The 27,450-nt window shown below is 34.5% G+C and overlaps 4 protein-coding genes, 2 long non-coding RNA genes and 1 other non-coding gene across 10 annotated transcripts; 3 read left to right on the top strand and 4 right to left on the bottom strand.

The window, feature by feature from the left end:
- Positions 1-2,017: 2,017 nt before the first annotated feature.
- Positions 2,018-3,121, bottom strand: LOC140987856 (uncharacterized). Its single transcript, XM_073456565.1, has one exon. The coding sequence runs from the start codon at positions 3,039-3,041 to the stop codon at positions 2,130-2,132; it is 912 nt and encodes a 303-aa protein (XP_073312666.1). The 5' UTR covers positions 3,042-3,121; the 3' UTR covers positions 2,018-2,129.
- A 1,951-nt stretch (positions 3,122-5,072) lies between these two features.
- LOC140967206 (uncharacterized) lies at positions 5,073-6,189 on the top strand. Its single transcript, XM_073427642.1, has 2 exons — positions 5,073-5,648; positions 5,750-6,189. Exons 1-2 carry the CDS (start codon positions 5,240-5,242, stop codon positions 5,932-5,934), a joined length of 594 nt encoding a protein of 197 aa, XP_073283743.1. The 5' UTR covers positions 5,073-5,239; the 3' UTR covers positions 5,935-6,189.
- A 656-nt stretch (positions 6,190-6,845) lies between these two features.
- Positions 6,846-8,661, top strand: LOC140987852 (uncharacterized). Its single transcript, XR_012177222.1, has 2 exons — positions 6,846-7,677; positions 7,716-8,661. It is a non-coding gene; the product is annotated as an uncharacterized lncRNA (long non-coding RNA).
- On the bottom strand, positions 8,140-12,204 carry LOC140987837 (splicing factor U2af small subunit B-like). 3 transcript variants are annotated; one of them, XM_073456533.1, is made up of 6 exons: positions 11,857-12,204; positions 10,543-10,629; positions 10,381-10,462; positions 10,084-10,210; positions 9,555-9,990; positions 8,140-9,440 (listed from the first exon to the last, which is right to left on the bottom strand). In XM_073456533.1, the coding sequence occupies exons 1-5, from the start codon at positions 12,091-12,093 to the stop codon at positions 9,603-9,605; spliced, it is 921 nt and encodes a 306-aa protein (XP_073312634.1). In that variant the 5' UTR covers positions 12,094-12,204; the 3' UTR covers positions 8,140-9,440; positions 9,555-9,602. The 3 variants fall into 3 exon arrangements, with proteins under 3 accessions (XP_073312634.1, XP_073312644.1, XP_073312626.1); XM_073456543.1 differs by having other exon boundaries at positions 8,140-8,432; XM_073456525.1 differs by having other exon boundaries at positions 8,140-9,990.
- A 105-nt stretch (positions 12,205-12,309) lies between these two features.
- TRNAL-UAA (transfer RNA leucine (anticodon UAA)) lies at positions 12,310-12,392 on the top strand. The gene has a single exon. It is a non-coding gene; the product is annotated as a tRNA-Leu (tRNA).
- Positions 12,393-13,609: 1,217 nt separating this feature from the next.
- LOC140987828 (uncharacterized) lies at positions 13,610-19,232 on the bottom strand. 2 transcript variants are annotated; one of them, XR_012177219.1, is made up of 3 exons: positions 18,995-19,232; positions 13,847-17,954; positions 13,610-13,726 (listed from the first exon to the last, which is right to left on the bottom strand). It is a non-coding gene; the product is annotated as an uncharacterized lncRNA (long non-coding RNA). The 2 variants fall into 2 exon arrangements; XR_012177218.1 differs by having other exon boundaries at positions 13,615-13,720.
- A 2,913-nt stretch (positions 19,233-22,145) lies between these two features.
- LOC140987822 (glucomannan 4-beta-mannosyltransferase 2-like) lies at positions 22,146-27,221 on the bottom strand. Its single transcript, XM_073456504.1, has 9 exons — positions 26,574-27,221; positions 26,347-26,445; positions 25,425-25,677; positions 23,926-24,036; positions 23,541-23,677; positions 23,340-23,453; positions 23,044-23,243; positions 22,751-22,954; positions 22,146-22,620 (listed from the first exon to the last, which is right to left on the bottom strand). Exons 1-9 carry the CDS (start codon positions 26,901-26,903, stop codon positions 22,461-22,463), a joined length of 1,608 nt encoding a protein of 535 aa, XP_073312605.1. The 5' UTR covers positions 26,904-27,221; the 3' UTR covers positions 22,146-22,460.
- Between the last annotated feature and the right edge of the window lie 229 nt (positions 27,222-27,450).

The following is a 27,450-nucleotide window of genomic DNA, read 5'->3' as shown; positions in this document are numbered from 1 at the left end:
AATATTATTTTTTATGGACTCAAATACAAATATATTTTTGTAAAATTCATCTCGTGTGATGTTTTTGTGAAGCTTTGGAGTTTGACTTGGGCAACCTGTTAAGTAGTTTAAAAGATGGTAATTCACTGAACCAAATAGTGAGAAACATTTTGTGTTATATTTTATGTTACATATATTATAGATATATTTTGAGTTAATACTTCTTTTTTTTATTTCTTTTTTTATTTACTGAAATCCAAACAAATGCTTTGGTTCTGTGCTAACTATATCTAAGAAAAAAATGTAAAATTTCCATCTGTTATGACTATAAATTATACAACTTAGAAATTTGGAAATCATTTATAAATTAATACGTAGAAATGCATGCTCTTTTAAAATAAATAGAAATTTACGTTTCGGTCGGTTGTATGATTTTATCATTCATTTTTTATTAAAGAACCTGGACAAATGGTTAACCGAAATAACCGATTTTCCTGTGTCTTGAACAATACATGAGTCGAAGTATCTCTAAAAACAACTATTAATTGTCTTATAAAATACATATAAAAATTTAAAAAAGTGAGAGAGAGAAACTTTTCTTGAGGCATATCGCAAAACACAAGTTAGATCAAATTGAAGGAGATTACAAATAGTAAAAATTTATTTGTAACCATAGACACGAATATAAGGTTAAGAAAAATGGAGCTCTCTTATTTTTGAAATTGTTAGGCTCGGATAGTACATAATTTTAAAAAAAATTGGGCATTTATTTGAAGTTAGATGAATAATATCACACTACTAAGTATAAAAAATAAAAATAAAAAAATTGGACCCCCTTTCGGATATGGGCCTCGAGGGGAAATTATATCCCCACCGGGTGTGTTAATGGTTGATTCCGGTGCAGCATAGAATTTCACGGCCTTAAGGCCGTTTCATGTGCTCCCCTCATTCATATACAGAACTGAATTCACATAAAGTTTTTATAACGTTTTAAATATTTCCGCGGTTTGAAAATTTATGGGATGACAAATGTTGCATTAATTAATATGAGGCCAACAATGGAAACCCGAAACTTATTTTCTTCCAGCAGCAAGAATTTTCATTAGTACAAGGTCTAGCAATGATGAGTGGAGGAATCTGGAATCCTAAGCCCAACGTCTTCATATTTCACAGCACAAGAACTTGCGTTCTCCTGGGGCAATGCATTTTCCTCTCTAAGTTTAGCAGAATTCTCTCACAGGTACAAGGTCCAGAAATGGTAGTTGAACTTTTATGAGACGAGCAATGCATTTTCTGACACCTTGAAAACCTTCTCCTCCCTAAGTACAGCAGAATTATCACTGGTGCAAGGTATAGAAATGATACCAGAACTTTTACAAGAAATGGAATCTGCACATGCATCTCCAAATTTCATATCAACGATGCTTTGATCACATGAAATTCTATTGATTGTTAATTTGCTGGTGTGGTGCTTTTTCCCTCCCCATGTAAAACCTGCCTAAGTACAGCAGAGTTCTTACTGGTACACAGTAGGGAAAAGGTAGTCAAACCTCTACAGGAAGAGGAATCTTGAAAGAAGTTTATTCAAGGGTGATTCTGCCCAGCCAAAGACAGATAATGGAGGCAATGGCTGATCCCAAGTCTTTAACTAGCATGGAGCTTGTGCCCTGTGGAAAATTTTAGAAAAAGAGATCTCGGACTCCGTAATCGAAAGACTAATTTTTGGGGTATGCACGAGGACATGAAACGTCCAGAACCACACGGATGTACTTTTCTTTTAACTTGGTCGGTCCAATTTGAATACAAGGAAATGATCGAATATGTCTGCTCGAAGTCGTGATTTATCATCCTTGTGTCTGGTTCCAACAATTTTTCTTTGAAAGCCCTTAGTGTTGTAACCCAAGACACTGGACAGAAAAATGTTGAAGATTGTGCAGAGATTTCGGTCAAGTATTATGGTCACAGAGTTTGTCTCTCCCAACTCCTCTGTTGCACGTATTTCACAAACATCTAGCAATACATATGAACCCAGAGAACAAATCTACAAGCAGAACTATGTTAACAAAACAAACATATACCATTATTGTTTTTGTTGCTAAGTCGAGAAAACAAAAACAAAGTAAACCAAACATACGATCACATAGCCAAAATCATTTTCGCAGTTTGAGGATTGCGGAGTATATTTTCCTCCGGGAACCTACGGCGTTTATCCCCATATCTTTGAGATCCTCTAACGTTAACATTGGCAAAACCTCATCATCCACCTCGTGTATTTCGAATACCGGCACATATCTCCCCAAACCCAGTCCAGTTAACCACTCTCGGGGCCCGATATTTCCTTCGTTACGCTGCTGCTCCGGTGAGTTAACCTCCTCGTGAAGTACTCCATTGCTCTCTGAAACTCGAACTCCGCCGCCCCTCCTCTGGTGATCCCAATAGTCGATTCCCATATTCTCCGCAGAATTTACTGGACTATGATCTTTTAATAAAGGACTCTCCGAGCCCTTCATCTCGAAATCTTCCAACTCTTCGTTATTATCGTTGTGGTAAGTTTCTTCTTGAAAAGCATTTGAGGTCTCAATTATTGCTCCCTCTCTGCCACCGCCATTGGCAATGGTGGTCGAGTCGAATTTATTCCAATTCGTGCGAACCCTTTTGGTGGGTTTATTGCTTTTTGGCTTGCGGTACGTGAAGTCAACAAAATTCTCGGAGGGCCCAGGGAAATCTTGGAAATTAAGGTCGCCGCCGTTAACGAGGTTGGTTAGGGGGCGCGTTTTGGAGGTTTTGGCCGCAAAAGATGGGTCTTTGTGAAATCGCCAGGCTTTGGCGGATCGGCGGCGGTGATAATCTAAAGGTGGGTCACCGCCTATCTCCCCCAGGCGAACGCTGGGGCGGCGCTGCCGCTTGGGGGGATTATTTGGGACTTTGGGGGCGATGGGCTCGTTGGCGGTGGTGGGATGGTGGTCCACTGGATTAAGGTCTGAAGACAAGGCGAAAGAGGTGACGGTCGGAGAGGTGGAAGAAACTAGGCCATCCGGCGGCGGCGCGGGCTCCGATGCCATATGTGTGTGTGTGTGTGTGTGTGTGTTTACGGTGGTGAGAAATAGGAAATTGAGCGTGCCTTCAGAGTGAAGAATCAATCGGGTGTGGTCGGGTTATTCAGGGATTTTGGGTTGGGCCTCTTCGTATTAAGCCTGTTGTGAAAATGAACTAGCAATAAGGATGTTTGCCAATGGGCTTTTTTCATATAAAAAAAAAAAGTCTGAACTACTTACTCTACATACAATATCAAATGTCCAAAATATATCTAAATACTTGATCATTAAACAAAAATGTAATTAATTATTAAGTATAAAAAGTGGGAATAAATTTTTAGTTTCAAAAAACATATATTAAAAACGAAATAATTAAGAAAAAGTTATATAATCTGAAGTGAAACCAACTCACAACTTTCAGCTAGGTTTTATTCGATCAATTTCCATCTCAACTTGTGAAATTACATAAATCCAAATTCAAACCACCCATTATGCTATTAGCAAATAAAATCACAACAAAAAAATTTGTTTCTACAATATACATTCACATATGTTTTTTATCTAACTAAATAATTAACAGTAACAATTTAATTGTTCAGATAAAATAATGTATAATATTTAATATATCCACTAGCTAGAGTCGTGATGTAACCCTTTGTCATGAACCAAATATATNACCCTAGCTAGTCAATAGAACTTCCACTCATTTTCTTCCATCTTTATTGTCAATTTAATATTTAGAAATTACTTTTTCCCATATTAAAGTTACGTAATATGATTTGGTTGTATTTGGATTGAAAATTTTAATTTGAAAGAAAGAAAATTAATTTCAGAAATAATCTAATTAAATAAATGATTTCATATTAGTATTAAACTTAAATGATTCGAATATTCAATTTTCTCGATTAAACTTAACCACACAAGTATAATATAATATATTTAAAAACATGCATTTGGAATTCATGATTTCAAATAACTCTGTCGAATAGATCCATCCTGAAGAAGTTAGAGTACTACATAAGTAGGAACGATCGTTTTCTCTGTTTTTTATTATTAAAAAAAAATTTTAAGCATCTAATAATATAACTTTATCANTCCTCTGTTGACCAAGTAAATATTAGTTAGCTGACTTTGCCTACAGTGGTAGACTAGTCACTCATAATTGACCCAATCAAAAGACATGGCTCGTCTTCATATATATAATATTGTATCGACTCACGTATTGTGTATTTGTATAATATTTTTTATAAAAATTATATCCCCAAAGTTATATGTAATTTGTATTTAAGTTTTAACATTTTTAATATATATAATTATTAAAATAGATAATGACACCAAAAATTAGTTAATCTCAGGTAATAATATAATAGTAGGTCTCTTGTGAGACGGTTTCACGTATCTTTATCTGTGAGACGGGTCAACTCTACCGATATTTACAATAAAAAATAATACTCTTAGCATAAAAAGCGATATTTTTTAATGGATGACCCAAATAAGATATCTGTCTCACACAATACGATTCGTGAAACCCTCTCACACAAGTTTTTGTCATTATATAATATAGATTGAGTATGTCTCTTTTGAGACGGTTTCACGAATCTTTATCTGTGAGACGGGTCAACTCTACCGATACTCACGATAAAAAGTAATACTCTAAGCATAAAAAGTAGTATTTTTCATGTATGACCCAAATAAGATATTTATATCACAAAATACAAACCGTAAGACCGTCTCACCCAAGTTTTTGTCAAATAGATTTATGCATATCTTCATTTCTGATTTCATGACACGAGAGATCAATCATTTAAGTTCTTAAATTAAATATAGTTTATTTTTGTAATATCTTATTTCATGACATGCTTAAAAAGCTTTTTAAATAATTCATAAAAACAAACTCTTTTTTTCAGTACTATTTTTTAATAAAAAAGATATTAATTATTTTCAAAATTATTTAATTTACAAAAATTAAAAAAAATAAATAAAGAAATGCACTTCTGATTGAATTTTCCCAGAAACCAATCCTAAAAATATCGCCCCTATGTATATATAGATAGACTCACGCCTCCACCGCTCTACCATAGACACCACTTTCTCTACAACATTAGGATACGGTATCAAGCTCATGTACGCCGCCGCTCACCGTAAAACTTAGTGCTTTGTTTCCCCTTACAATCGGCGCCGCCGCGTTGGTTAATCTTTTGTTCAAGGTACTGTATATATTTCGAATGTGGTCAACGAAGAATCAGCGGGAAGCTGCAGGAGGCCACAAGAAGAACAGGAAAGGGAGATTGGCTGAGAAAGCGTCGTCGTTTCACGGCATAGGTGGCGAGGTAGTTGCGGAGATGCTTCCCAGGCCGATGACGGTGCCGGAATTGTTTTCCGGTGCGTGGACCGGTGGAAACAAGGCGGATGAGATGGTGATGAGAGGGAGGCCGTCGAAGCTGACGAAGTTTCTGTTAAACGTGACGGTGCAGAGGAGTCTAGGCCCAGTGCAGGTATTGATCTCGCTGGAGGCCACGGTGGAGGATTTGATCGCGGCGGCGCTGTGCCAGTATGCGAAAGAAGCACGGCGGCCGATTCTTTCGTCCGATGCTTCAGCCTTTGACCTCCATTACTCACAGTTTAGCTTAGAAAGTAAGATTTATTCTTTGAATACTTCCACTGAATTATTCAATAATGAACTTATCATTCGATAAATCGAAAAAGGCTAAATTTTAAATCTTGTTTCGCTACAGGTTTAGATCGGGCGTTTAAGATACAGGAATTGGGATCAAGAAACTTCTTCCTCTGTCCAAAAATGGTGGCGGTTGAAAGTGCAGGCGCCGCTGTAATGACGTCAGGTTCGAGCTATTCAAGTGAAGCCGGTCTGGGTATGAAAAAGGCGATGCCATGGCTCAAATTCATGGATTTTTTGCCGTAAAAATCCTCGATTACAGCCAGAATTTTCGAATTTATTACAAATATTCTCAATCTTGTAAATCGGTTAGATTCAGTTGGTAGTTTAGAACCTTGTTATAACTCGGTTTTTCCATAGTCGGAAAATATCAGTCTAATATAATGTGGCATCGTGTATAAATTACATTAAAAAAAAAAATGCAAGTTGTTGGAAAATAGGTAATTAATTATTTATTATAGTTTTTTTGTTTGGAATAAACATTTCTACTTTGATTTTTTTTTTTGCTAGCCTGCTAATCCTTTGATAAATTTTTATACTATATATTTCAGCATCTGACTCTTCAATTTATTTAACGAACACCAACATAGGCACTTAGATATATTCATGGATTATGTAAATTTTTTTATTAAATATTGTGATAATACCGATATAACTCACATATATTAATATTTAATTAATAAAATTAACAAGGTCGACCACATAATTAATTTTCTCGTCCCAACTTAACCTAAAAGGATAAATAACACTGAATTTCAGCTCGGTTAATAAATTAAATTAATAAATAACACTTGAGTTTTTACTTGATCAACCGTACATCCGTAAAATAATAAATCATTAATTTATTGTTTCGTTAATGTATTTTTTATTTAAAAAATTTACATGGTATCAATACTATTTTTTGGAGGCGGTATTTATTCATAATAAAAGACTAATAATTATACATGCACAATTAATTATAGCTTCAGTGAGAAGAACGACAATTGTTTGGTCACGCACCGTTTATTCGTAGAGGGACAATAGTTGGAGGGACGTCGCGGAAATCCCTGCATGAGGTCTATATCAACTCGCTGTCACGTCTTGTTGTTCAAGAATTCAATCTTTGCTGACAATGATTGAACTACCCTCCATAACCATAGCCATAATATTTCTGAAAAATTAATATATGTGAGTAAATAATATGTATGTGACCACAAAATATTCTCTAAATGTATAAAATAAAGTATAAAAAAATACTCAAAACATAAATTAGAGTTGATAATAAATGAAGAATAAATAGTATTCATTCACGCATCTTTCTTTTCGGCCTCTGTAGCCCGTTACTTGTGGGGATGGTCGAAGCACGTTTATTAATTTGCTGGCATGAGAATAAAGGGATTTGAATCACAGAATAATCAAGTGTAGCAATTAGATTTTAGAGATCAACGAGGACAATCACCTGGTAAGAGTGATGTACTATCAAATTCAACAGTAATATGTATTAAATATGTCCTAATCCAATTTGGTTAGAAAACACACAAATTCACGACAACCATCTCCCTCGAAGTCTCCGTTTTGCAGCTCAAATATGACAAAACTTAGCATCCACTAACAACCTGGCTCAAGTATGACGAATCTTGGTATCTAATTGCTCCTACATCTTGAGATTATAGCTTTATATCGAAAAATCGAACCTCACTGTAGTTCCAAATTTCCAGCATTTTTTTAAAATTAATTTCCAGCATATTTCGACTGACAAATGCATGGTAAATTCAACTTTTTTTTCTTGAGAAGGATTTATCTTAGGTGTTTCAATTGCTCTAAATATGTATACTCTCGGTAGAATCTATGTTTACACCCCAATAGCCTTATTTTTATCACAAAACGTTATGGAAGACTGCATTTATTTTTATTTGGGTTTCTGGTAAGCAATTGAACGTGTATTAAAACACTGGTAAAATGTTACTCAAGGTAAGCATATATAGACTCACCCCATATTGTGTTGAAAACGTAAACGACAGGTATCTTAATACGAAACTGATGATTAGAACCTCGTAGATGTGCACGGTTTAAACTTCACAGACTGACCCCATATTGTGTTGAAAACTTGACAGGTATAGAACCTCGTAGATGACACGGTTTTGTACATAACTGCACTTGGAGCAAGTTTGAAAAAGGTGAAGCCGTCAAGGAAATAGATGATGGAATAAAAGGAGAGAAGGTTAACAAGAATGGGATCAAAGAAGACAATGTTGTTCAGACTTCCGACCTGCATGCGTATGAAGAAACTTTCACCCCAACCAAAAAAGATACAAAACAGTGTGACAAACCGTACATAGGTCTCGCTCAATGGCTTTCCTTGATTCGAGATCAAAACCAGTATCGTTTCACCTTTGATAAGACATTTCTAAATGAGAAATAATACCCATTCATGAGGACGCCACATTTTCTAACGAGAGCCGAAAGAGGGTCTTATCCAACAACATTATGCTTCAACAGAAGAACTTAACCGTCAAGAATTCATACCAAAGTTTAACATGCTAAGTATCATCCCAACTGTCTCACCAAATTGACAGAATACAACCACTAGAAAAAAATACCAAGTTTTGAAACATAATCTTACTAAATTAAACATGAAAAGTTAGACGCCTCTAGAATAAAGATTTAAGCCTTCAATAGAATCCTTGACTCACTCACCCCTCGACCTGCCAATTCCAGCTCGATCAGAAGTGTTGAGCCAAACTTCGACTACAAACAGAAAGTACCTGTGCAAATTGCATCATAAGCTTTTGTTAAAACAAATTGTCAGTCTTTACAATCAGGCACCTAACCTGCACCTGCAAAACTAGTTAATCGAGTGAGTTTCATAGAACTTCTTGAAATTTATTGAAAAGATATTGGAAAGGTAAGTATAAACTCACAAGCCTGGTATGTAATGTGGTTACTAAGAATACCTGACTGCAAATACAAAAACTCATGCACTAGCAGATAAAACGAAAACAATCAAACATGCATTTGATGATTATTTACAGTAACCTGCTGACAGTTAGCTCTTTAATCATGATGGTTGGTTTTAAAAAGAGATTTCTCATGATACAAACCTCAAAGTGCAAGTTGAAAGTCATATAGTGAGCCTACTAAACTCAACAGAAGTCATGAACCCAAGAAAGTCGAAGCCTAAGTGGGGGGCAAATCTATATTCACATGCTTTACAGACAATCGGCTGCATTTTCATATTTCTCAGATCAAGTCTACACTCAATAATTGATTGATACCTAGTATAGTCTAGCAATAAATCCCTGGTGCATATGTCCAGAAAACAGCAACTATATGATACTAATATAAATTGTGTGCACAGGATAAAACTGAGCTATGAATTTTTTCTCACAAAAAAAATTATGAAACAGACTGACAGAAAAAGAAGTATCTTGAAAGGAAAAGATACGGGTGTGCTCAAACATAAGGTTGGCCTGGAATTTTGCAAATATCAATGCGTAAGTGAGGAGCAAGTTCCACACCAAAAACGCGGGGTGGCAGAAGGAAAAGGAGAGGAAATACAGAAATGGAAGAGTAACCCACTATGATTGGTTACCAGAACATGCAAATTTTGAAGAATGTAGCGAATATGCGGAACAATTAACTACTCAGGAGCCAAGTCACAAAATCACGCACACAAAACATGCATGTTGATCAGAATTCAGAATTAAAAGAAAAACGAAAGAAAAATATGTTTATCATATTCCAAATGACAGGATGGTAAGCCTGCACACCGCCTGCACAGTGGAAAATGCGCAGTAAGCTTTATTTCAGGACTGGTGTCCTCTCTTAGTAGAACTTTTAAGCAAAAGAAAAAAGAAGCTGGTGATTGACTGAGAAAAAGCACAAACCTTGGTGCTATAATCAATAACCATGTATATTTTTAGCAGCTCCTGGCCTTAATGAGCTCCAATTTTCTCATTGCCATGGTGGTGGTTGGCTTTTCGATCATCAGCAAGTCCGTCATTAGTCTTGTTGGCATGTTCTGCTTCTTCTCTTTCCCTATTCCATTGCTGTATTTTAGCTCGTCTCTCTTCACTTCCTTCCCTAATAGGACTGCGATCCCTCCTGCCATCTGAGCTCCTGTTTCTGCCACTCCTATGGCTGGGACTTGTGCTTCTGCGCCTCCTGCTATGGCTATCACGGTAATCTCGATCATCATCCCTTCTACTGTGACTGCGACCTCCTTGAAGACGCTCTTCATGGCTACGGTGTCTGTAGGGGCTTCTGCTGCGGCTCCAGCTACGCCTTCTCCGAGATCTCCCAAACAACTGACGTCTCAATTCCCTAAATATTGTCGTGTTTAACACAATTAAACAATTCTGCCCAGCTTAACTATGTTTTACTTGGTTTTGTTTGATGAAAACCTCACTGACTTACCTGCCTATCCTCTTCAGATGCATAAAGTTACAGTAACCACCACGGTTGCAGGTATTTTCCTCGTACTGCCTACAGGTTGCCTCACGAAAATCAGTCACTGGAGAAAAATCGACAATTATGGGTCGTCCTGCAAATGTGGTCATTTAGAAACAAACTCACATTCAGTGAACAACAATCACGATTAACTGTCTACTGTAGTCCTATGATTTGACAAGTCATTAGGAAACATCAGAAATCTGAAGAGCCCAATTAAGTAAACTGACTGGGTATATGGAAAAAATATAAAATTAATATGACCAGCATAAAATCTTCCTGTCAGACTGTTCAAAGCATTTGCAGCTTGCTCTTCCTCTCTAAACTGGACATAAACATTGCCAACCTGCCACAAAATTGCAATTAATACACACGAGATCCGAAGGAAAATAAGACAGATTTCAACAAATGAATCAGAAGAAATACCATATGGTCGGCCAGATTGTCACAAATATTCAGGCTTTCAATTTCTCCATACTTGTTCAGCTCCTCAAAAAGGTCTTCATAGAAATCCTGCAGCACATGACAGGGAATATGCATCTCAATAACTCAGAAGTAAGAGGCTACAACACAATTAATAAAAATGCAGGTGTAGGAAAAATCATAAGAGATTAAGACACAATCAATATAAATAAAAATAATTAAACGCCATAATTGGTGCGCATAGGCTCGAGGCTAAGTAATGCTCAAGCCTTTGCACCGAGCCACAAGCGAAGGTGCAGCCATTCAATAAGGTGTGTGCCTTAAAGTTAAAGCCCCGTACTTGGTGTGCTTTTTCAGGCTCAAGATGCTCTATAACCACACTTCAAATTTAAAAATAGTAAATTTGAAATTAAATGTAACACAATAGCAATTTAGTTTTGCTCACAGATTAATGACTATTTGTTCTATTGTTGTATAATAACTAATGAAGTATATATTTAATTGAAAATTATGAGATATTCAGATTCTAGCATATCATTCCTTTGGCCACATCGATTCCGTAAGCATGTGCCTAGCCTCGTTGCTTGAGTTTAGATTCTACTATGCGCATGCACATAAGAACACTTCTAATAACTATCATAAATATGTTGCAATATGATAGGCTTGATAGCATTTATAGAAAGACAAATATAAAAGGTGATAGAACATAATGATTTCTCAAAATGAAAATTAAGCTCCAAACAAGGTCGAATTCAGAAACTCCATCGCCTAATAATTAGTATAAAGGAATATAAAAATATGTAGGCATCTCTTAAAAAATTATTCGTGCAGAATTTAAAAACTTCCTCTATCCCTTAGTGGAGAAGACATACATATTTATTCAGACCTTTGACTTAAAACTCTTTTATCTCTTAAAGCCTTAGATAGGAGACAAATTATGGGTTTAACTCGTGATGTGAAATCCCAAATTTATTCCCTTGTGCATAAGAAGTGAAAAACCTAGTCATCACTAGATTGGTGACGGAGGATAGTCCGCCATCATCTCTACCTTTCCGATGGGGGCAATGCATCCCAAGCATATTATTAATTACGGATAAGAAAAATTAGAACAAATGGAACCTGATCAGCAGAATTTATTGCTCAAACTTTCTTCAACAAACAAGCATAAGTTAAATTCAGAAAATACAAAATACAAAATAAAAAACGCATCCGTCCAATATTAAAATCCAGCAAACTGAAATTTTCAAGCATAACTCATCTATGAATCCATTTCCAGATATAATTATCACTTGAGAAGAAAAATTGAAAAGGGGCTACCTCGAAATGTTCCTGCATCTTCTCAGGGTCGATGGGTTGACCCTGAGAATCAACTCCAGGGGTAATCATATCAGGACGCTGGTACATATTGGATAACAACAGCGTGGGGCTTATGCTGGGTTTCGTGTGCAGACGCGAGCAGCGGTCACCGTGTCTGCAAGCTCCGATTTTGAAGTAAAAAGGGCAGTTCACCCTGTCCTTCTCTGTCCCGAAAATCGACGCCAAATGTTCCGCCATTAACGCTTAATTCGAACAAATCTAACGACAATACTCAGGAGGCTTTGATTTAGGGTTTTTGGGAGCCGCGATATGAAATTGAAACCGGAGATTGAGATTCGAGGAAGATTAGCGGTGATTAAAAGAGGCTTCCAGATTAATCTATCGGAATACGACGACGTTTTTTTCAATATAAATTCTTTAAATATTATGTAATATCACTAAGTACCAGTTAAGGGTGGTTTGCCCGAGAGGTTAAGGGGGAAGACTTAAGATCTTCTGCACATAAGTGCGCGTGGGTTCGAACCCCACAGCCACCATTATTATTTTGTTGAAACACAACGTAAAATCTAAAGCTTCTCATTTTCTATTTATATTGGTATATCAATACAAATACAAATTTAGAATAAATTTTCATATATTTTATATTTTTAAATATATTATTATTATAATTTAGAAAGTTACTGGGAAAAAAACGATATATCTAGGTAATTTCACAATTGACATGGAATTCGTTTCTTATTTATATTAATTAATTATTATATATAATAGTACGCAATAAATTATTATTATCGAATATTTTTTACATTTCCTCATCATTTTTCGAATCGCACACACAACGCATATGTGCTTGATTTATGACTAAAATTTTCTATATTACCTATTAGAATATCTTTGTTACTAATAAATATATTTTATCTAATAATTCTTGATATTTGTAAATTTTCTATATTACCTTTTAGGATTTAATCAAATAATAACACATTAATGAACGATTTGTAAATTTGTAGTTCTAACCCCGAAGCATCACAGATGAATTGAATGTTTCTCTAGTCGATTTTCCCAAGTGATTAACTACTTTTAGCTTCTATCTTAAATGAGTCATGACTCCAATATTCTAAGAATTTGAAATTCATTGTGATTAGTATAGTTGTAATATAAATAAATGATTTGAATTTCTTTTATGTAAGTTAACTAAATAATAAAAATACATTTAAATTCCTAGATTTCAAATTATTTCATCCAAACACAACGTTAACAAATTTAATATTTATCTCTTTGTTCTTAGGGTCAAGCTAGAAATTATAAATATTATGAGTGTAGCACACACAATGCGTGTGATCCGGAAAAAAAATAATAAAGAATGAAATGGGTGGTTTTTTTTTTTTGGTTAATTTTACAATCAATTTTTTAAGAAAATGAAAATGGTATGACAGAAAATAAGATTGGAAGAAGATAAATGAAAAATATGAAGTTTATGGGAAAAGTAAAATTTTTAATGATAAATAGAATCAAGCAGGGTTTCTTAATTTCTAACCAAAAAAATTGGTTCTTCATGTGGAATCGATCTCGTTATGGTTCGTCAAAGATGAAAATACTTAAAGGTACAAGTCTCTTACTATAGTGGTTGCGATACATTTTGAGGCTCGTTGATTAAGAGAATGTTCTCTTTGTTAATAGCTGAAATTCAAGGTTATTTATTTTTATTCATAGTCTTCCTTTTTAAGGACAAATGCTGAAATGATGCATAAATTTTGAGAGACAATTAACCTGTCAAGTTCAATTCGCATATCAACAGCCATGCCTCCATGCCTTAGAAGACATTGCTAAGGTCTGAAAGTGTGTCCTGTTGTTTGGTCGTCTCCACCTGATACTATAGCATCCAAGTAAAATAAATTAAGGCAAGAGATATATAGAGATGGATGTATGCGATGCCGCGATTTTACCATATCTACTTGAAGCATATATAGAGATGGATGTATGCGAATTTTACCATATCTACTAGAGGCTTGTACAAAATGCACACTTCAACTTTCTGCAGCACACCTGAACTTAATGAACTTTCTTTGAGGTTACAAACATAAAAAAATATGCACGTAGTCCGATAAAGGTTTAAGCAACTTATTGCTATAGTAATAATCTATAATATGTAACCGCCAAAACAAAAAATATGTTCCGTCAAACTTGTTGATTCTCGTTCCCGATCCATAATCTCCTGCCATCGCTTCTATACCTTTTAGCAAAAAATCTAAAAAAAAATTCTGATGTGGAATATCAGACAAAACTACAACAAAACATACTCATAATTCTAAGAAATTTTACAACAAAGTTCTAATACCAGTTGTTCAGGATTACGTCGAAGCAACGACGATCATGATGATAATATAAAAAAATGCGGATTTAAAACAATCAACAAAAACACAAAGATTTATGTGGTTCACTTGAATATAAGCTATACGTCCACAGAGCTACTGTAAATCTTTCTTGGAAAAATATTACAAATATATACAAAACACTCAATATCTTACGATCCCAGCTCAGAATATACCAAGAATATATTTTTTTCTCACACACAAGAGAACCTCTACACTCAGAAAAAAAACACTATTTTTTCTTTGCTCTTTATTATAAAATGCTAAAAAACTTTGTTGAGATGTTTCTCAATTTCCTAATAGCTCGTCTATATATATACAAGTATATACAAAACACTCAATATCTTACGATCTCAGCTCTAAATATACCAAGAATATATTTTTTTTCTCACACACAAGAGAACCTCTACACTCAGAAAAAACAATATTTTTTCTTTGCTCTCTATTATAAAATGCTAAAAAACTTTGTTGAGATGTTTCTCAATTTCCTAATAGCTCGTCTATATATATACAAGTATATATAAAACACTCAATATCTTACAATCCCAGCTCAGAATATACCAAGAATATATTTTTTCTCACACACAAGAGAACCTCTACACTCAGAAAAAGCAATATTTTTTCTTTGCTCTCTATTATAAAATGCTAAAAAACTTTGTTGAGATGTTTCTCAATTTCCTAATAACTCGTCTATATATAGATGCATATTATCATGTGAAAACGTGTTTCTTTCGTCAAAAACCACTTTGTCGACGACCACCAGCTAAAAATAAATTAAGGTGATGGTGGCAGCTCATGTAATAGTTTGCTCATCCCTGATGATGCAAAGTATCGAGGGTGTTGTGACTTTTTTAAGAGAATGTTCTCTTTTTGTTAATAGCTGAAATTCAAGGTTATTTATTTTTATTCATAGTCTTCTTTTAAGGACAAATGTTGAAATGATGCATAAATTGAGAGACAATTAACCTGTCAAGTTCAATTCGCATATCAACAGCCATGCCTCCATGGCTTAGAAGACATTGCTAAGGTCTGAAAGTGTGTCCTGCTGTTTGGTCATCTTCACCTGATAGCATCCAAGTAAAATAAATGAAGGCAAGAGATATATAGAGATGGACCACCAACTAAAAATAAATTAAGGTGATGGTAGCAGCTCATGTAACAGTTTGCTCGTCCCTGATGATGCAAAGTATCGAGGGTGTTGTGACTTTTTTTTTCATCTTCCGCAATTTCAAGCACCTCACTGAACACAAAAAAACAGATCATACAACTATAAATATTAACAAGAGAAGACATGAAAACTTTTCGAGTTAAAGGCCACGTAGTTTTTTTGTCTTCTTCGGCTTCCAGGGCTTGGAAAACATGTGCCCCCTGAAAAAATTCAAGCACATGAATCAACAGAAAAATGTGGTTATCCGAAAATTATGTAGCAACCATATCCAGCTCAAATCATGGTTCATATCTACAGCCATCATTCATGTAAGGTGGATTTTTTTGATCGTCCCCTGATGATGCAAAGTATCGAGCTATCAGCTAGGGTGTTGTGGCTTCTTTTTCTTAGATCTTCTGCAATTCCAAGCACCTCACCAAACACAAAAAACAGTGAAATGATGTTTCCATCGGTATTACATCAAACTACGAAAGTCTTTTGTCGACAATTTGTTGATCACAAGAGAATATCTGACATAATTAGTTGCTAAGTTGGCCAACCGATAATATTGTCGTCGCACAATTTGTGACCGACATTAACATAGCGGTCCACTTGTTCACAGCGTGCTCTCCATTATTGAATAGACATGTTCTCAAAATCCCTAATGGTGTTTGTCTGAAGATATGCAAGATCGATCGTATTCTGTAAAAAAAAAAAACATCATCGTAACCTGAGGTAATTTCATGCACCTCAGAACGAAAATTAGAAAACACGAAAAATAGCAACAAAACGTTTCCGTCACTGTAGACAAACAAGTAACCAAAATCTTATGTCATACAATTTATTGGTCACAAGAGAGCATCAACATGATGCAACCGCTTGCTAAATAAATCACCGAAAATATCATCAGTGGGACAATTTGCAACAAACATTATGGTATCAGTCTTTTTCATCAAGCTAACGACGTAGCTATCCAATTCTTGAACAGACAAGTTTGAGGGTGTTGGTAGCTTTTACCTTACATCTTCCGCAATTTTCAAGCACCTCACTAAAAACAAACAAAAAAAAACAAATAGTAAAACGATGTTTTCATCGCTATTCCATCAATGAGCTAGCAATGAAAGTCCTCTGTCGAAAATTTGTTGGTAACAAGAGAGTATCAATCTGAAGTAACTAATTGCTATGTTGGCCAACTGATAATATTATCTGTCGCACAATTGGTGACCGACATTAACATAGTGATCCTCTTGTTCACAGCTTGCTCTCCATTCTTGAATAGACGTGTTCTCAAAATTCCTCATTTTGTTTGTCTGCGGATATGCAAGATCGATCGTATTCTGTAAAAAAAAAACATCATCATAACCTGAGGTAATTTCATGCACCTCAGTACGAAAATTAGAAACACGAAAAATAGCAACAAAACATTCCCGTCACTGTAGACAAACAAGTAACCAAAATCTTATGTCAGACAATTTATTGGTCACAAGAGAGCATCAACATGATGCAACCGCTTGCTAAATAAATCACCGAAAATATTATCAGTGGCACAATTTTCAACAAACATTATGGTATCAGTCTTTTTCATCCAGCTAACGGCGTAGCTCTCCAACTCTTGAACAGACAAGTTTGAGGGTGTTGGTAGCTTTTACCTTACATCTTCCTCAATTTTCAAGCACCTCACTAAAAACAAACAAAAAAACACAAATAGTGAAACGATGTTTTCATCGCTATTCCATCAATGAGCTAGCAACGAAAGTCCTCTGTCGAAAATTTGTTGGTAACAAGAGAGTATCAATCTGAAGTAACTAATTGCTATGTTGGCCAACTGATAATATTATCTGTCGCACAATTGGTGACCGACATTAACATAGTGGTCCTCTTGTTCACAGCTTGCTCTCCATTCTTGAATATTTGTGTTCTCAAAATTCCTCATTTTGTTTGTCTGAGGATATGCAAGATCGATCGTATTCTGTAAAAAAAAAACATCATCATAACCTGAGGTAATTGCATGCACCTCAGTACGAAAATTAGAAAAACGAAAAATAGCAACAAAACATTTCCGTCACTGTAGACAAACAAGTAACCAAAATCTTATGTCAGACAATTTATTGGTCACAAGAGAGCATCAACATGATGCAACCGCTTGCTAAATAAATCACCGAAAATATCATCAGTGGCACAATTTGCAACAAACATTATGGTATCAGTCTTTTTCATCCAGCTAACGACGAAGCTCTCCAATTCTTGAACAGACAAGTTTGAGGGTGTTGGTAGCTTTTACCATACATCTTCCGCAATTTTCAAGCACCTCACTAAAAACAAACAAAAAAACACAAATAGTGAAACGATGTTTTCATCGCTATTCCATCAATGAGCTAGCAACGAAAGTCCTCTGTCGAAAATTTGTTGGTAACAAGAGAGTATCAATCTGACGTAACTAATTGCTATGTTGGACAACTGATATTCGTGACCAACATTAACATAGTGGTCCTCTTGTTCACAGCTTGCTCTCTGTTCTTGAATAGACGTGTTCTCAAAATTCCTCATTTTGTTTGTCTGAGGATTGCAAAATCGATCATATTCTGGGGAAAAAAAACATCATACACAGATTTTGTAGTTATCACACCCAGCTCAAATCATGGTCCATATATATCTACAACTACTGTGGGTTCGATGGATCTGCTTTCCATGATCGTGCAAAGCCACGAGAGTTCTTGTAGCTTCTTATCTCATATCTTGGGATAATGTCATGCACCTCACTACGAAAAATAGAAAACAAGAGACATAAAGTTTCCGTCGCTATCCAGTCGATGGACTAGTAACGAAAATCTTCTGTCAGCAATTTATTAGTCAAAGAGCACATCAATATGATACAACCGGTTGCACAATTTGCGACAAACATCAACCTAGTGGTCTTCTCCATCCAATTAACTGCGTAGCTCTTGAATTCTTGAACAAACAAGTTTTTATTTCAGCGAAATAGCCTTCTTCTCATCTGATTATGTGCCAGAATAAAAAAGATTTAAAGAATCGAGTTGAGGCACCAACGAACTTATTGGGTGGGAGGAACACAAAAATAAGACAGAATGCACTTTCGAAAAGTTAATCAACAAAGCAAAGAATTGAAAATTTAATCAACAAAAATTAAACAATTTTGTTGAAAAATTAATCAACCAAGTAAAAAATTGAAAAACCAATCAACGCTAAAATAATACAAGAATCAGAAAATGGAAAACGCCAAAAAAGAATACAAGAATCTGAAAACGAATAGAAGCGACAATACAAGAATCAAAACATGAAAAACGCCGAAGAAACACAAAAATAAAAAATTGAACAAAAGGGTTTCATCCAAAACACAAAACCACCGAAAAATAAAGAAAACAAAAAATCTACTCAGAGAGGTATCACTTGATCAATAAATCAAAAGGGGATTATCTATTAATAACATAAAAATACAAAAATGATAGAAATACAGAAACCTACGACATTTTCTGATTGATTAAAATGCGCACAACGAAAAGAAACTAAATTGAAAAAAACGAAAATAAAAAATTTAACAGAGAAAAACACCGCAAAAATATTAAAGAAAACCAAGAATCTATCAAAAAAGTTATCACCTAACCGTGAATCAAGAAACAAAGGGTTTCTCTTCTATGACTTCAATTTGTTGAAGCGATGAAAATATAGAATTCTTTCACATATATACGGTTTCTGTGAAAGTTGAAGAAGATAATCCCAGAGGGGCGAAGAAAAAAGATTTTACCGTTTGAAATAAGATTGGATTTTGAGTGATCGATTTAAATAATTTTGCAAAATATTTTTAAACCTTGAATTCGATTTCTTCAATAAAATTGGGCGTCATACAAAAACAGGCTCTCGTTCTTTTGACCGTTAGAGATTCGGGTGCAAGAATGGGCTTTTCGGCACTTCCAAATTTTGGGCTCGTTCTAGCCCTATCCAATCCACCAGATTTTAATATCATTACAAATATTCCTTGGTTTATAGATATAATTAGGCACGGACTCGAGACACCTGTTGTGTGTATACATAATTTTTTTTAAAAAAATTTAAATATTTAGATATAGATATTTTATTGATCACAAAGACATTCTCACGGGTTTTTTTAGACAGATATTTTATTCGAGTCACTCATAAAAAATACTTTTTATGTCAAAAAAATTATTTATTAGTGTAAATATGAACAAAATTAACCGTATCATTGATAAAAATATGTAAGACTTTATTTATTGATACGTACATAAACGCTAAGGGGATGTAGTCACGTGGCAGGCTTTAAAAGAGGACGCAAATGGATTTGGAAGTTTTATAAATTTGTCCGCATAAAAAAAATATTTTATTTTATTTACTCTCGAATAAGTTTTCTTTCTGATTATTTTCTTCTTTACAAAAATTGTATAAAATTGTAATTTTTAAAAATTAATTTTATTTTCAATTTTAGAGTGCCACGAAATGAAAATTTTGGAATAGGAAAATGACTTCACCAAAAAGTAATTTTTTAAAGCGGCAAGAAATTTTATACACTAATTCATGTGTTAGGTGTTTATACGGAATTTTTAAAGAGAATTTTACATTTGATATATTTAATTTTGATATAAAAATGGTACACCGTTATAGAATAAACTTAATATGGCAATTATTAAAATTATCAAAGGTAAAATGATAGTTCTAATATTTTCAAGGATATAATTACAAGGATGATACCGAGGAATGACAAAAAAAGTCATACCACGGATTTGGATCATCTCGTGTAAGAAGTGCACAACACCATGTGATGTGCTGTATTTTCAGCCACATCAGAAGATCCAAATCCTTCATACCACATACCAGTACTATTAAGAGGGGTTGCTTGAATCGTGACAAAAAATTTCTAAAATACCTATTAGATTATCTTTAAAACTAAGAAATATATTTTATTTAATAGTCTAAGATTTCTATACGATTTCAAATAATTATCAACATATTAACGATGTGTAAATTTGTAGTAATCGCCCCGAAGCATCACAAAATAATCCATTTTCCTAAGCGATTTAAATTTTTTTTAACAAATTTTAATACATCTCCTTTTCTTCTCAAGGTCAAGCTTGAAATCATAAATACTAACGAGTTGTGACATACACGATGCGTGGGACCGAAAAAAATAGAGATAAGTGAAGTGGTTTTTTTTAAAAGATTAAAGTTATAAATTTTTGAAAAGTATCCAATAAAAAATATTTAAAAGTTATGATCATATTGTTAAATTTCCATCAAAATTTAGAATATTCCAAGAAGGTGCATGAAGCCAGATAATATAAACATGTACACCATTGGGTTCAGATGTTCCCTAACATTTAATTTTACAATTGAAGTGAGTTGTCACTCATTGATTGAGTCGTTGCATTTATTTATTAGTTTATTTGATTTGAACTCAGAGATACAGCAGTTTTGAGAGGACACTTCAACGAACCCAATCTCGTATGTCATTTTGATAAACTATTGGGCCAATATAAATTCGGGTGGGGGCCCTTTCTTCCTCTGATGAGCAAGCACACTTTATTACAAATTTTTATAATTTTTGGTAAAATTATTGATTCTACAATTAGAATTAGAATTAGAATTAGAATTAGAATTAGAATTAGAATTATGTATTTGATTCTCAATTGTCATTTCTTGGGTGAGAGCATTTATTTATGTTAAAATAACTATCAAAACATTGTAATCGGGCAACGTGTTTAAAACTTTTATGCAATTGTATATTATTTATATTCAATATCTTTTCCATAAGTGATCCAAATAAGATATTTGTCTCACAAAATTGACTCTGGATAAAGTTTTTGCAGATTTTAATAAGAAATAATGAAATTTATATTAAAATTGTAGGTGCCCATTCGAATTTAAGGATATGGTCACAAAATCAAAATAATTGATGTGAATCTCTACTCTGATTCGATACGCCGACGCAGTAATGTGCTTGCTCGTGCTGGGCACACACAGCTCTCTGGTTTTATATCCTCCATTCATTCTCGCGTTGTGGACATTTTGCATAGGCCCATAAAATTAAATTAAATTTAAAATTATTTTTCGCAACTTGTTTTTATTCACATATTTGAGACACCGCCAATTAAAATATAAATCATATTAATATTTAAGCTAGATTTGGGTCATCCTTTAATATTAGGAAAAAAGATACTTTTAAGTGACAAAAGACAAAGCTGGTGTAGATACTCTGATTTTTGTATTGTATGTGATCTTGAAATTTGTTACCCGAGGTGTCTCGAATATGGTCATTTGTCGTCGGCAAGAAAAATTCAAGATGGTGACAACTGACATTATAACCTTGTTTCTTTCCATCAAAATATTTCATATCGCGACAAATTCTTGGTAATTTTTCATATATTTCTACCGAATGGCTGTTAATTCTTTTGCGTAAAGGCTAATTTCTCTTATGTAGGATGGTAAACGAACTTTGAGTTGGTTCGCAAGTTTTTTTGAACCAGTTCCAAAAATATTTGATTTGTAGTTGAACTTATCGAATTTGAGCTGAATTCGAACGTACTAATTCTTTCGAGCCGAACTTGAATACAAATTAGTTTGTTCGATAGTTTTCTATTCGCTCGCGAATCTTAATATTTTATTAATATATAATATTTATTTTTGAACAATATTTCGAACTGTTAGCGAACATGTTCGAATCATTTGAGTCGAACTGTATGATAAATAGATTTTATATCATGTTATAATTCACCATTTTCTGTTAAAATCTCCAAAAAAAACAAGCTTAAATTTATATCATATATAATAATGATATACAATGTAACACAAACTACAAACCCTATAAATAAATTATCAAAGGAATAACATTTATTTTTCCTAACTCTGTCAGTACATAAATATGAAACTTAACTCTGCTTGGATTCCAACTCTTTCTTGACGTTATTACACCCCGATGCTTTTTGCCCATTTCGCAGGCAGTAAGCAAGACATTTTCAGATCAATTGAACTCTTCAATTTCCCTTTTCAGTAATATAAATTTTTTTACGGGTCAATGCCGAACGGAGATCGACGTTCACCCAAAGTAACAGAGACATGAATTAACTTGGGACTATGGTGCCGATATAGCCGAACCCGGCGATGGTGAAGGTGATGACTTGAAGGAATAGGTATATGAAGTAGCAGTTCTTTCCATAGAGGAAGTCGTAGCATCCGCAAATGAAAAGAAAAACTGCGAACCCTAGCTCGTGCACTTGTATTCTGGATAAATGACGAAATAATTAAGTCAATAATTTGCAACATTTATGGTACAAAATAGATATGAGAAATGTAGATATATGTATGGAAATTAAAGCCTAAATAAACTTTCTTTTAGCGTACTTTTTTTTACCTGTCTCCGAGAAACTTGAACAGTTGCTTCTTTGGGGGAACATTCTTCGTGTTGGATTTGTTCTTAAGAGCATCTCCAAGTTTTTCAGTCACCACCCATTCATTAACTCTCTTCGCCTCGAGCAAACCGATGAACGTTGCCTTTGTACGATGAAACGACATCACGTTCTCGAATAGAACCCAGTAGAACAACAGATGGAATGACCTGAAAGTTTAAAATCAGACACACGATGGCATCATACCTTACAGACTTGACCAAAATATTGGAATCTTCGTGTGTGAGTATATATATACCTCGGAGTCCCGACTGAATTAAGAGCGGTAATGATGCAAGGAATGTAAATGGCTCCCCATTTGGGGACGTCAACTTCCGGGATCAGTATGGAAAACGGCAGGACGACGCAGTAGAAGAAGAAAGTGAACATGTGGGCTATAATCTTTCGGACAAAGAAGAAGCTGTATATCACATAAAACTTCTTGTACAGGGAAACTTTCTGCACACAAAAAATTAAAAAATTCAGCTAGTTCTGATACAGTAAGATGAATTTTAAACAGTATAGTAAAGACAATATTCTTGTTAAAAAAAAAACCTTGTTTCGAACAATATCTAGGAACATTTTTCTGAATAAATTGGCAGGCCCGCAAGACCATCGGTGTTGCTGGAATCGGAAAGCTTTAAAAGTACTAGGAAGTTCACTCTTCACCTGCCCAAAAAGAACAGTTCTTGATCAAATTCAATTCATTGGGAGCTGGTAATTTACTATATAATATGTATGCACACACACATATACCTGGAGGTCACCTAAGTATATAAATTTCCAACCCTTGAGACCAGCTCGAATAGCGAGATCCATGTCCTCTACCGTGGTTCTGTCGTTCCACCCTCCGGCCTCGTTGATCGCTGAGATTCTCCATATCCCACCAGTTCCTGGAGATCATGCTACTAAGTGAATTGTACTACATTCATGGCTAATGTTGTAAGACAGAGCAACGTCAAAAACTTCAACAAAATATGATGGAAGGCGTACGATGACATCTGTCTGAACATCGATCTCTACTGACTTCATATATGATTTTTCATAGATTCAAGAATAATTTATCACAGGACTATCGAGCGTAGATTGTCATAGAATTCATTAGCCATATTGATTGTATCAATAGCTATTGCTGATTTACCATTAAAGCCGAAGAAGGCATGAGTGGACGATCCAACTTCTTGTTCGACTTTGAAATGGTAGTCTAGTGACATCTCTTGCATTCTTGTCAGGAAGCATTCATTCGAATTCACTGCAAAATAATAATACATCATGTTCCCCAATAATTACAGTATATCAAAATCTTTTTCTTTTTTTTTTTTTTGCGGCGCCACGGTTTATGTAGTTATCACCGTTAAATTATTTGGACATTAGAACTCAATTTGTCTCCCAACTTGAAAACCTTGGGACAAATTTCGAGTCTCCAACGTACGAGGATGATTAAAACGTAGCACTTGTAAAAAAACATCGGATTCTTAATGGTCGATACGTATTTCTAGACAAGTTGGAAGTTCATCAAAAGTTTTAGTACCAAAAGACAAAATCATCTCCCTATCAAGATCGGAGTTCGCGTCACATGCTCAAAATTATAAAAGAACAAAGGAAGTTCACATGAATTTTGTTAAGAGAACTTTTATTTTAGGATAACACTGGTAGATATAAATATAACAGTATTTTAAGTACGTTAGGAAATTAAAAGGGAGCAGAAAGGTGGTCCAATTCATATATTTCAGATGCCACGTGACTTAACAAGTTAAAGTAGGTCACGAAAGAACAACCTGTAAATTACCGCTTTAAAAATAATTTATATCGAAGTTGTCGGTACCAAACACTCTAAGAGCCAAAAATGGTTAAATTGCCAACTCTTTTGAACCTACTTTAAAGTTTGAACAAATTAAATTCAAAAATATAATATTGCAACAAAATTCCTATAAAATCGTCTAATGAGTCATTTTTTAAAAATGAATCTCATATCTGATTCGACCTATAAATGTATTAAGTCAAAAATATTACTTTTGACTCGAGATATGGGTTCAGTCGACATGTCTCATAGATATAGATTCATGAAATCGTCTCAGATCTTCCCATCATATTATGATTGTGTTTATCGATTTTATTGGGATTATTTTAATTAATATATATATCCTTCTGAGACCACCGACAGTCTTGGATTTATGTGTTCAGGCATTCTTCAATCGTTATTCTAATCCTAGTGATAATTACATTACTTAGGAAATATTTAAGGTTTAATTAAATATTTAATACCCAATCATATGTATGACCAATCATAATAATTAATATATGTGAAAGCATTGTAATTAATAACGACCTGTATAATTTAGTTATGATGATTCCATCAATTATATATTGTCCAAGTACAGAATTCGTGCAGTTTTATTAACACATGCACGAATCTTTAAAAGCTTGAACAATCATTGAGATTCTAAAATTCATTTTTAAAACAAAAATATCTATGATTTATATTATATGGGTCATATTATAATTTTCTTCGTGTCAATAATTATTCTTATTGAAAGATTAGCATTCCATAATTTTTGGTAAACATCATATTTCGGTTTTCTTTGTCAACTTAATTAAATTCACGACTTTGTCAACCACATTATTTATTTAGAGACTTACCGAACCTCCAACGAGCTTGCACCAGGGCGACGTCTGAGTTATGGATCAGAAACGGAACGGCTCGCCGGAGAAAGTCCGGTTCGGGTCGGAAATCGGCATCGAAGATGACGACATAGTCGCATCCCTTGACATAATCGTGTTTCAAACCCTCCTTAAGCGCACCAGCTTTGTAGCCACCCCTTGTTTCTCGAATTTGGTAGACTACGTTAATGCCCTTACTTGCCCACCTTAAACACTCCTTTTCAACCATGTCCTACGACGTTAACAAACGTATTTAGTGACCAAATCAATCCCAACTAATTCATTTACTTCTTATTTTTCTATTACTAATTATTTTTTCAGAACTATTTTGTGACATTAAAAAAAAAAAAGAAGAGTTTATAACAACAAATTAACACCGAGGACCAGAAACGTCAGATATTCATAAGTAGATGGACCATTTTAGCACATTATAAATAAGAGGGACCAAACCGATTTGACTCGCAAGTAAATGACCCAGGACCCCAATTTTCAGGATAAATAATTTCGATATTTTAAAATTTACGATGATAATTTTTAAATGGGGATCAATTATATATCATGGTCATAAAATCCCAGTTGTCCTTCCTTGGATTCTCATTGCGTTCTGTAATGAATGTACTGCATGGAAGTGAGTCATTAATGAAAAGAACTTGCACTATTTATGGCAGTTCTTGTGAGTAATAAATATGGATCATTATATGTAAAAAGGTAAAATTATATACTAATTATTGGAAAAAAGTGAGAAATTGAAGCAAAAAACAACCTTGACTTATGCTAATTGCATAATATCACATGACGATTTAAAATTTCCACAAAGTACATTCACCTTTTTGAGAAATTAAAACAGTGTGAATTCTTAATCTAATTTCAAGAAACTAATGAAAATGGATTGTTTAAATACCTTTATGACAAGATCAGTGGAATCATCCAATACTTGAATCACCAGCCTATCGGACGGCCATGAAAGATTACAAGCAGCACCAATGGAGATCTTGTAAACCTGCCAAAACCCACAAAATAAAAACAAAAATAAATCCCTTTACTCGTTCATAAAGACCAATGGAGCCAGTGTGTTTGGGGAAAAACAAAAACAAATTAAAGAACAGAGCAAAAACAATGAAAACACACCTCCTTTTCATTGAACATAGGGATCTGAACAAGAACCATTGGAAAAGCCCCATTTCCCATCTCCAAATCGTCTTTCATCGGCTCCCATTTGTACCTTTTTTCAGGCTTTTTCCAGAAGAGCTTCACCAGAATGATAACGACCCCCATGTAAAGCCTTTCTATGAACACCATGATCGACATTGCCAAGCAAACGTACACGCAGATTCTCAGCAGTGGGACGATCAATGGTGCCCTGATTAGCTCCCACAGGAGACCAATCTGCCCCGCCACATCTGCCGTGTACCCGGGAAATGACTCGGGTATAAACGTCTGCGCAGAAACTTCGGCCATAGCTTGATCAAGAAACAGCTAGCGTAAACTTTCTGTGGGTGCTTTCTGAATCAACCGACAGATCCGATGGCTTGTGATCCCCGTTTGAAACCCGATATTTAGAACTCGAGTTTACGCAAAGATCGAGCAAAAAAAGTGCTTGAAAACTTGCAAGATCCTTCCTTTTACACCCCTTTTTCTGTTGTTTCTACGATCAGTTTGGGGCAATCAATGCTTTTTATTTCGTCCCATTTGATCTAAAGGGAGGAGAGATATTCAAGCACAGTGGCATTGTGAACAGACGGAAGAGAAGAGAGGAGAATATGAGCAGCGGAGATTGTGAGCAATGGGGAAAATAAACGGAGTAGATTATATAATCATTATTTGGTCAAGTTTTGACTTGACTGTTGCCGGTAACTTTTTCGAGGCAAATTTCTATGTAGGTGTTAAAAATTTAGTTATAGAAATATTCAATTAATATCTCGTTTGCCATCACAATTTTAAGTTTTGGTAATAAAAATATATCGTTAATATTTAATATATAATAATAATATTATTATTATTATTA

The sequence above is a fragment of the Primulina huaijiensis genome, chromosome 1, assembly GCF_012295235.1.
Source record: "Primulina huaijiensis isolate GDHJ02 chromosome 1, ASM1229523v2, whole genome shotgun sequence".
NCBI lineage: Eukaryota > Viridiplantae > Streptophyta > Magnoliopsida > Lamiales > Gesneriaceae > Primulina > Primulina huaijiensis.
The sequence above is the reverse complement of the archived record's forward strand: the minus strand, read 5'-3'. Positions and strand labels throughout refer to the sequence as shown.

Bases quoted from the DNA above. Each gene is read 5' to 3' on its own strand.
- LOC140967206 (XM_073427642.1), top strand. From the start codon at position 5,240: ATGTGGTCAACGAAGAATCAGCGGGAAGCTGCAGGAGGCCACAAGAAG. The intron at 5,649-5,749 runs GTAAGATTTATT...GTTTCGCTACAG, and splicing joins CTCACAGTTTAGCTTAGAAA to GTTTAGATCGGGCGTTTAAG.
- LOC140987856 (XM_073456565.1), bottom strand. From the start codon at position 3,041: ATGGCATCGGAGCCCGCGCCGCCGCCGGATGGCCTAGTTTCTTCCACC.
- LOC140987837 (XM_073456525.1), bottom strand. From the start codon at position 12,093: ATGGCGGAACATTTGGCGTCGATTTTCGGGACAGAGAAGGACAGGGTG. The intron at 10,630-11,856 runs GTAGCCCCTTTT...CATGTGCTGCAG, and splicing joins AGATGCAGGAACATTTCGAG to GATTTCTATGAAGACCTTTT. The intron at 10,463-10,542 runs GTATTTCTTCTG...ATTTTGTGGCAG, and splicing joins ACAATCTGGCCGACCATATG to GTTGGCAATGTTTATGTCCA.
- LOC140987822 (XM_073456504.1), bottom strand. From the start codon at position 26,903: ATGGCCGAAGTTTCTGCGCAGACGTTTATACCCGAGTCATTTCCCGGG. The intron at 23,454-23,540 runs GTATATGTGTGT...CTTTTTGGGCAG, and splicing joins TATACTTAGGTGACCTCCAG to GTGAAGAGTGAACTTCCTAG. The intron at 22,955-23,043 runs GTATATATATAC...TTAAACTTTCAG, and splicing joins AATTCAGTCGGGACTCCGAG to GTCATTCCATCTGTTGTTCT.